We start from the raw sequence: 10,462 nt of genomic DNA, 5'->3' as shown, positions 1-10,462 counted from the left end.
TTATTTTGATCAGATCTAGCCAAAATTGCCACCAATATCAACTATATATTGTAAAGCTACTCAAATAAAATATATAGGCCCAAAGTTTGCGATCGGAGGCTTCCCGTGGGCGGATGCCTTCGACCTGTAAAAACAATCTATGCATTTACCTGGGAGATACGGAGACTTGCGATGTTGAGCCTCTCTGGGTCCGCGCGGGTAGCGGCCCAGGTATCTCAGCGGCACATGCACCTAGGATCACGTGGGCCAGCCCAACCAATCAAAGAAGGGGGATCCCCTTCTGGGAGTTGCGTACGCACGGAACTCTCATAATTATGAATGGGGATCACTTACAAAACACACCAGTGTAGAGCGCCGGTGTTGCCTTGGGAACCAAGCGGGGGTATTGAGCGCAGGCGCAGTGAAGGGTTGTGCTTCCCCCCCTCTTCGGGGCGTTGTTGATCCTTTTTTTTTTAAAAGATGGAAATAAAAGCTGTTTGTATTCTGAAGGATCAGCATGATGTCTATCCTTACGCCCATGATTTACGAGACCCCGTCAGCGGTGTCGTTGGAAGCGTCGCTTTTGAATCGCAGGTCAGTTTATTTGGAACCAGAATTTAGGCCCGAACCAAATGGCGGGGGGACGAAAATCCGCGGCCGGGCCGGGCGCTCCTCGGGCTTGTCCAGCGTAACTTCGACGGAAACCTGGTTATCCTCAGGAAATTCACCCCATATAATTCCCGGGAGTATTTGGATCGCCTGGTATAACTCCCGTGTATAAGATTGGGGCGAGTTTTCAACGTTTAAAACCCCGGCTTTACACAAAATAAAAAAATTAAATGAGGTGAATTTTCTGATTGTCGAGTAATGGTCCTCTTTTGGTTAGAACCAGTTAACTGTAACTTAATAAAGCTTTTAAATAAAATTTAACAAATTAAACTAAAATTTGGTTTGCCGGGGCGATGATGCAACTCCAGTCCCCGCGGCGCCCACCGGTCTCGGAAGGCCTCAAGTGTGCCGGCGGACACCGCGTGCTCCATCTCCAGGGCCACACACTACTTTAGGGGCCTAACTAGTATCTTTTATACAGGTTTAGCATAACTTCCTGGCTTTTGTACTCTATGCCTCTATTTATAAAGCCCAGGATCCCATATGCTTTATTAACTGCTTTGTTAACCTGTCCTGCCACCATCAAAGATTTGTACACAAACACCCCCCCGTCTCTTTCTACTTGCACCCCTTTTAAAATTGTACCATTTAGCAAGTATTGTCTCTCCTCATTCTTCCTACCAAAATATATCACCTCACGCTTTTCTGCATTGAATTTGATCTGCTATGTGTCCGCCCATTCCACCAGCCTGTCTATGTCCTCTTGAACACCATCTTCCTCACTGTTTACTTCACTTCCAAGTTTTGTGTCATCTGCAAATTTCAAAATTGTGCCCTGAACCCCCAAGTCCAAGTCATGAATGTATATCAAAAACAGCAGTGGTCCTAGTACTGAACCTTGAGGCACTCCACTGTATACCTCCCTCCAATCCGAAAAACAGCCATTCACTACAACTTTCTGTTTTCTATCCCTTAGCCAATTTTGTATCCATGCTGTTACTGCCCCTTTTATTCCATGGGCTTCAATTTTACTAATCAGTCTAATATGTGGTACTTTATCAAATACTTTTTGTAAGAGCCATAAAAGCTTAAGAAAATACTTTAAAATATTGGTTAAATAGCATAATAGTTAATTTACCTGATTGAGTTATTGTATTAAGAAACCCCCTATTTTCTTGCTCCAGTAGTATAGTCCGAGACACCCCCTTCATTCTTGCCACAATGGTACAGTCCCTAAGCCACACATGGTATGCAGCCATTTTACAGTTTAAACTCCACGTGGCTGAAGGAGGCAGAAGTTGTGAGGTTTGGAGCAATACAGTTTTTGACCGTGTTCGTTTATACGTGTTTGCTTTGTAATTCCATTTGTGAAGTGTTATAGTAAACAGTTTAAAAGACAAAGCTACGTTTGGGAACGTTTTATTTCGACACGCGTCTACTCGTTGTTAACAGCCCCACAGCTCAGTGGCTGCCTGTTTGGAAACTAAGAAGCGCCACTACACTTTTTGAAAGTCCATATACACAACATCAACTCCACTTTCCAGCTCCTGGTCCGTAGCCTTGTAGGTTACGGCACTTCAAGTGTATATCCACTTTTCTGCCTCTACCGCCCTTTCAGCCAGTGAATTCCAGACCCCCACCACCCCATGGGTGGAAAAAAAATCTCCTCAACTCTCCTCTAATCCCTCTACTAATTTAAATCTATCCCCCTGGTTATTTACTTCTGCTAAGGGAAATAGGTCCTTCCTATCCACTCTATCTATCTCGGCCCTCAAATTTATACACCTCAATAAGGTCCCCCCTCAGCCTCCTCTGTTCCAAAGAAAACAATCCCAGCCTATCCAATGTTTCCTCATAGCTAATATTTTCCAGTCCTGGCAACATTCTTGTAAATCTCCTCTGTACCCTCTCTAGTGCAATCACATCTTTCCTGTAATGTGGTGACCAGAACTGTACGCAGTACTCCCCAAAGCCTTTTCACCATCTACAAGGCACAAGTACGGAGTGTGATGGAATACACTCCACTTGCCTGAATGAGTGCAGCTCCAACAACACTCAAGAAGCTCGACACCATCCAGGACAAAGCAGCCCGCTTGATTGGCACCCCATCCACCACCTTAAACATTCATTCCCTCCACCACCGGCGTACCGTGGCTGCAGTGTGTACCATCTACAAGATGCGCTGCAGCAACTCACCAAGGCTTCTTCGGCAGCACCTCCCAAACCCGCGACCTCTTCCACCTAGAAGGACAAGGGCAGCAGGCGCATGGGAACACCACCATCTCCAAGTTCCCCTCTCAAGCCGCACACCATCCTGACTTGGAAATACATCGTCGCTGGGTGAAAATCCTGGAACTTCCTCCCTTACAGCACTGTGGGAGTACCATCACCACACGGATTGCAGCGGTTCAAGAAGGCGGCTCACCACCACCTTCTGAAGGGCAACTAGGGATGGGCAATAAATACTGGACTTGCCAGCGACGCCCAGATCCCATGAATGAATTTTTAAAAAACTCTAGCTGTGGCTTAACTAGTGTTTTATACAGTTCTAGCATAACCTCCCTGCTCTTGTATACTATGCCTCGGCTAATAAAGGAAAATATCCAACATGCCTTCTTAACCACCTTATCTACCTGTCCTGCTGCCTTCAGGGATCTGTGGACATGCACTCCAAGGTCCCTCTGATCTTCTGCACTTCTCAATGTCCTACCATTTAATGTGTATTCCCTTGCCTTGTTAGCCCTCCCCAAATTCATTACCGCACACTTCTCCGGATTGAATTCTGTTTGCCCCTTTTCTGCCCACCTGACCAGTCCACTGATATCTTCCTGCAGTCTACAGCTTTCTTCCTCACTCAACCACACGGCCAATTTTTGTATCATCTGCAAACTTCTTAATCATGCCCCCTACATTGAAGTCTAAGTCATTGATATATACCTCAAAAAGCAAGGGACCTTGTACCGAGCCCTGCAGAACCCCACTGGAAACAGCTTTCCGGTCACAAACACCTGTCGACCATTACTCTTTGCTTCCTGCCACTGAGCCATTTTGGATCCAACTTGCCACTTTCCCTTGGGTCCCATGGCCTTTTACTTTCTGACCAGTCTGCCATGTGGGACCTTGTCAAAAGCATTGCTAAAATCCAAGTAGACTGCATCAAACGTGCTACCCTCATCGACCCTCCTTGTTACCTCCCCAAAAAATTCAATCAATTAAGACACGACCTTCCCTTAAGAAATCCATGCTGACTGACCTTGATTAATCTGTGCCTTTCTAAATGACGATTAGTACTGTCCCTCAGTTTTTTTTCCTGTAATTTTCTCACCACCGAAGTTAGGCTGACTGGCCTGCAATTATTCGGTCTATCCCTTTCTCCCTTTTTAAACAACAGTAGAACATTAGCAGCCCTCCAGCGCAACGCCATTCATCCTCTCTGTTATCTTGTCAAAAAACTCAATCAGGTTGGTCAAACATGATTTGCTGTTAAATCAGTGCTGGCTCTTTACTAGTCATTGCTTGTCCAAGTGGCTGTTAATTTTCTCCTGGATTATTGTTTCTAAAAGCTTCCTCACCACTGACGTTAAACTGACTGGTCTGTAATTGAACAAGACTGTAACATTTGCAATCCTCCTGTCTTTTGGCACCACCCCTGTATCTAAGGAGGATTGGAAGATTGTGGCCCGCACCTCCGCAATTTCTACCCTTCCCTCAGCAACCTAGGATGACCCCATCCAGACCGGGTGACTTATCCACTGCCAACCTTTCTGGTACCTCCTTTATCTAATTTTATCTCATCCAGTATCCCGGCAGTCTCCTCATATCTTTGGCAAAGTCCTCTTCCTTGGTGAACACTGAAGCAAAGTACTGATTTAGTACTTCAGCCATTCCTTCCGCCTCCACCAATAGATCTCCATTTTGGTCTCTTAATCGGCCCCACCACTCCTCTGACAACCGTTTTACTGTTACTATGCCTATAGAAGACCTTTGGATACCCTTTTATGTTGGCCACCAATCTATTCTCACACTGTGTCTTTGCCCCTCTTATTTCCTTTTTCACTTCTCCTCTGTACCTTTTTATATTCAGCCTGATTCTCCCTTGTATTATCAACCTCACATCTGTCATATGCCCCCTTTTTCTGCTTCATCCTACTCTCTAACTCCTTTGTCATTCAAGGAGCTCTGGCTTTAGTTGCCCTCCCTTTTCTCCCTTGTAGACTGTACTCGAACCATCTCCTCTTTAAAGACCACCCATTGCTCCATTACATTTCTGCTTGCCCGTCTTTGACTTCAATTTACCCGGACCAGATCCCTCCTCAATTCGCTGAACTTAGCCCTCCTCCAGTTAAGTATTTTTATTCTAGATTGCTCCTTGTCCTTCCCCATAACTAATCTACACCTACAGTATTTCACTATTTCCAAGATGGTGCCTGACTGTGACATTCTCCAGTTGACCCACTTCATTCCCCAGGACGAGATCCAGCAATCCCTCCTTTCTTGTTGGGCAGGAAATATACTGATCAAGAAAATTCTCCTGAACAAACTTCAGAAAATCCTCCGCTTCTCTGCCTCAACACAATCACTGCCCCATTCAATATTGGAGTAATTTAAAGTCTCCCATTATCACTACCCTATAGTTCTTGCACCCCTCAGTAATTTCTTTGTAAATCTGCTCCTCTATCTCCTTCCCACTATTTGGTGGCCTCTAAAATACACCAAGTAGCGTAATCGCTCCTTTTATTGTTTCTTAACTCCAACCAGATAGATTCTGCCTTTGACTCCTCAAGGACATTCTCCCTTTCTAGCACTGTAATATTTTCCTTAATCTAAACTGCTACCCCTCCTTTTTTTCTTACCTGAATACCTTGTACCCAGGGATATTAAGCATCCAATCCTCACCTTTTTTGAGCCAGGTCTCCGTTATCGCCACTACATCATATTCCCACATGGCTATTTGCACCTGCAGCTCACCAGCTTTATTAACCACACTTTGTGCATTTACACACATGCACTCCAAACCTAACTTAGATCTCGTTATATTTTCTATGTTCCTTATTATTTCTAACTAACTGTCTCTCCCTGTCCTTTGTGCGCCTTGTTTTTAATTTTTAATACTACATCTTCGTGGCCAACCCATGCCCCACAGCACTAGTTACAGTAACTTGCCCACAAGGATATTGGTCCCAGCTCTGTTCAGGTGCAACCTGTCCACCTTGAACAGGTCCCTCCTGCCACAGAAAAGGTTCCAATGTCCCAGGAATCTGAAGCCCTCCCTCATGCACCATGTCTCTAGCCATGTATTAACCTGCCATATCCTGCTATTTCTACACTCACTAGCGTGTGACATTGGGAGCAATGTTCCCTTTCTTGGGAGGGCGCGGCCCCTTCAAAGTTTCGTGCATGCGTGAAACTTTACAATTGAAAAAGCTGGCTGCGTGGGACTGGCAGAGAGGTGTGTGGCCTGGGAACATTGATTGGGAATAATCCAGAGATTACACCTTCATTTAATTTTCTGTTTGTTGGGTTTCCCAGTTCATTGCCATCCCCGGGTCCTTTTCCATTGAGGGAGGGATGTCCTAATCCTGTGATCTGCTACATTGGCAGCCTCCACAGGGTGAGATGGCTGCTGTAGGGCTGGAGTGCCTGGGAGATCCCAACCAAATTGGGGGGGATTAATGTCCTGCAGACCCCTGTCCAGGAACCCCTCCCTCCATGTGCTGCAGCTGCTAATGTTTGAAGTAATGGGGGATGTTAGCAGCTCATCAGTACCTGACATACTGGTGGAGTAGGGTTGCCAACTCTGGTTGGAGGCATTCCTGGAGGTTTGATCGCATGATATATTCTGACTACATGACATCTGACCTGTGACGTCGGATCACATGATGTCTAATCACATGACTTCTACAAACCTTATTGGATTTACCTGATAAAGGTTAGGCCTCCAGTGGTTGAGAATCTTTATTTGTGGCTTTGCAGCAGCCGCTAGTGTGGTGTAAAATGGACACACAGCATACCAATTTAGCAGTGAAACTTCCTGCACCTAAACTGCATAGGTGTGGTCCCACTGCTAAATTCATGGGACCTTTTCTTTAGGCATCTCAGTCGGATGCCTAAAACAGGCATTAGGCCCCTTAAATATTAAAAGGACGCGACTGCTGCCAATGCACCAGAAGTAGCTGCGCATTAGTCTTTTTTTGGTGGTTCTGATTTTTAAAAAACTGTTGGGTGAAAATATGCTGTGAAGCCGTTTGCAGCGACTGTTCGTTGCTCCGTGAACAGTCATATCGGAAGTGCTTATTGACGTAATAAAACTCACTACGCACTTGGTTCGAGTATAAAGCAAGGCTTTAATCAACTTGTTTCAAAACATGGAGGTCTAGTTGTACTTCACTAGTTCCTGTCTTACAAAATGTTCCTGGGCAAGCTGGGCCCATGCCTGAGTATTTATACTCCTTGGACGGCGCCACCAGCTGGCCATCCAGTGTTACTTCATGAGTTTCTTCAAGGATCATGAGATTTATAACACTTATTTTGTATAAGTTCTATTTACTTTTTAATTGGGATGAAACTTGCAGTTTCTCCACACACAAAATTATGGAAAATTTACACAATTTCTGCCACCGTGTACCGAGAAGTAACTTGTATTTATGTAGCACCTTTCATGACAAGGGCGCCCAAACTCTTAAGATATGAAGCTATTACATTGAACTGTAACGTTTTTATTTACTTGAGCATTTTTCTTTGTTTTGTAAGTGGACCCACAATATTGGACTGGTGCAATAACCTGAGGTTTAAAGAAGAAAGGACTTGCATTTATATAGCGCCTTTCACAGCCACAGGATGTCCCAAAGCACTCCACAGCCAATTCATTATTCTTAAAGTATAGTCACTTGTAATACAGGGAAATATGCCAGCTAATATGCGCAGAGTAAGGTCCCACAAACAGCATTCGGATAAATGAAAAATTAAGCGGTTTTAGTGGCGTTGGTTGAGGGATAATTGTTCACTAAGACACCGATGGAGAACTTCCTTGCTCTTTAAATAGTGCCATGTCTCATCCAAAGGACAGCCTCTCCGATAGTGCAGCATTCTCTCAGTTGAGCATTATTCTGTTTTGGTGATTGTGCCTAATATTGTGCAGATAATTCTTTTTAAGTGGCCACAGGATTTAAATGCAGGAAACTCTCGTTTAAACGGCACCTAAATATCCTGAATTCTCTAATAACCAGCAAAATTCTCACTCCGAAAACTACAGTATACAGTCGTTTACTGTATAAGTTTTGTTTTACTGTTAAGTAATTAAAGAGTTATGGATTACCCTCAACTGGCAGTACTGTACTTAATCAAGCATCGTCCACCATCCATTTAACACAACATTCTGTAGGTGAGTACCCAATTATACTGCACATTTCTTGATTTTTTTTATTTTTGTTTGTTAAAAATAGCCTCGGTAGATATACCTCTCCGTTATCCGGAATTTTTAATCAACCGGCACCATCCTGGTCCCGTCGGTGCCGGATACAAAAGAGTTTCCTGTATGAGTAAATGAAGGCAAGGAAGATTGAAGCAAGTTTAAAATATTTTGAGCACTTAAAATTGTTAGCTTGTCTATCATATATTGGTTGAATTGATAGCTAGATCGCCTGCCTAGTTGCTGAAATGTTAATTTGGGACACCTTCATTGACTTCAAAAAGCCCTATACTCTGGCCTTTTATGGTGGGTTTTATTGGTGACAAATCTTGTTTGGGTGACCATGTTTCTAATGCATGCTGCCTTGGTGGAAAGAACATGTATAACCATTTTTCTATTTTACTTGATGTCTTATTTTGTAGACAAATGGACAAGTATTAATAAAAGGAACATTTACTGGATTGACTCGTGGAAAACACGGACTTCATGTGTGCGCCTTTGGAAATCTTTTTAATGGTATGGGCAGTGTACCAAATTTTTATAAATATAATTATATTCTATTAATATCTTGCTTTCAGTTTTAACTTATTTGTGAAAGGTAGAGTAACTTTTTTTTTCAGAAGTTATGTTTAATCTATATATCTGGGTTTAGCTCTACATAATTTTGACTTTGAACGATGGTGTAAAATGGCCAATATCGGAACAGCTGCCTGTTATGAAGTCAATAGAAATGCAAATGAGGAGAGATATATAATATGTGGCTGATTGGGCAATAGTGTAAAACGGGCAATATCCAAAGTCAAAATGACCTGCCTTATGTTTCCACTTGAGCCCTGCACATTTTACTCATAGTTATTAATGACCATTGTCACTGTTGTCTGAGAGTTATAATACAGGAAACTCTTGATTTACCGGCGCCTAAATAACCAGAAATCTCTGTTAACCGGCAAAATTCAGGAGTAGGTTCAAGTAAGTTTTACTTCATATTAGTGGCCGTTCCTGGATCTGTGGCTGTGTAACCGGGGTTCCTGCACCTGTTGCTAAGCAACAGGGACACCTGGATCTTGTGGCCGGGGTTCCTGCACCTGTTGCTGAGCAACAGGGAAGCCTGGATCTGTTGCTGTGTACGGGGCTCTCGTACCTTTTACTATACCTCTCTGTAATCCGGACTTATTGATAAACCGGCACCACGCCGGTCCTGTCGGTGCCGGATAAAAAAGAGTTTCCTGTATTGGAAAACTCAAGCCATTACTGCAGGACACTGGCTGGAGGGAGGGCCATCATTGAACTGCTGAACATTTAAAATTACATTTTATGATAATTAAATTATTAATATGGATAATGGAGTCATAGAATCATACAGCACACAGGAGGCCATTCGCCCATCGTGCCTGTGCTAGTTCTTTTAAAGAGTTATCCAATTAGTCCCACTCTCCTGCGGTTATAGCCCTGCCAATTTTTCATTTTCAAGTATATCTCTAATCCCCTTTTGAAAGTTATTTTTGAATCTCCTTCCACTACTCTTTCAGGCAGTGCGTTCCAGATCATAACTCGCAACATTAGAAAAAAAGTCCTTATTTCTCTCCCCTCCCCTTCCTCCCCCCCCCCCCCCCCTTTTTGGTCTCTTGACCATTATCTTAAAATAGTAATAAAATATTAATTTGTTTCCATGAAACCAGTTTACTTGCAAGATTCCTTTGGGAAACAATGGGATATGGTGGGATAATCTAATGATTTTCTTTCTTAATTTCCACTGAGCTCATATCGCACTATAATGGGTTTATAAGACTTGAGCCCTGATTTTAAACCTGCTTGCCCAGCAGGAAAGGTGCACGGGGAGGGGGTTAAAATCACGTTTGGATACTTACTGCTCCTGAAGATGTATAAAAAGAGCCTCTCAGCTGCAGCTCTGTGGTTCAGTGGAACTTTTTGCTGTTTGGTTTGCTAGGAGATTTTCAAGTTTACAAATTGCTTTTTTTTAAACTATTTTCTGCTCTTGTCACTAAGCATTAGCTCCTTATTACGGGGGCTATTCTTGCCCCTCTATTCTAGATAAAGGAACACTTGAGGAGGAGGAGGAGGAGGAGCAGCAGCCTCAGCAACCACCACCAGCAGCTTGATGTCTCGGAAAAGAGCAGGTGAGGGGAGTAGCTCGTAAGAGGCCATCCCCAGCACACAGGGTCTACAGGCCAAGAGTAATCTGCGGATCAGTGTAGGAGGAGGCTATGCTTCTCCAGACAGGCTGTTGCAGACCTCTGCAGCCTCCTGGAACAAGACTTGCTGCCTGCTGGACCAAGGGAGCATCACAGCCCTAAATCATTTTGCCACTGAATCCTTTCAATCTGCTGTAGGGGACATCCGCTTCATATCACAGTCTGCAGTGCACAGCTGCATCAAGCAGGTGGCCAATGTCCTGTTCGCCAGGGAAGAGCAGTACATCTCCTTCCCCATTGACCTCAGCAGTCA

The 10,462-nt window shown here is 43.9% G+C and overlaps 1 protein-coding gene across 1 annotated transcript in view; it reads left to right on the top strand.

Annotated features, from left to right (window-relative positions):
• Positions 1-329: 329 nt before the first annotated feature.
• The window catches only part of LOC147107303 (superoxide dismutase [Cu-Zn]-like), a 39,202-nt gene continuing 29,069 nt past the window's right edge, over positions 330-10,462 (top strand). Inside the window, exons 1-2 of the mRNA XM_086006194.1 lie at positions 330-573; positions 8,419-8,512. Coding sequence (XP_085862320.1) covers positions 460-573; positions 8,419-8,512 — 208 coding nt within the window. The 5' untranslated portion in view covers positions 330-459. The remainder of the gene's footprint in view (positions 574-8,418; positions 8,513-10,462) is intronic.

The sequence above is a fragment of the Somniosus microcephalus genome, chromosome 14, assembly GCF_052327205.1.
Source record: "Somniosus microcephalus isolate GS21.2 chromosome 14, FLI_Smic_1.0, whole genome shotgun sequence".
NCBI lineage: Eukaryota > Metazoa > Chordata > Chondrichthyes > Squaliformes > Somniosidae > Somniosus > Somniosus microcephalus.
This window is presented reverse-complemented; position numbering and strand designations above follow the sequence as displayed.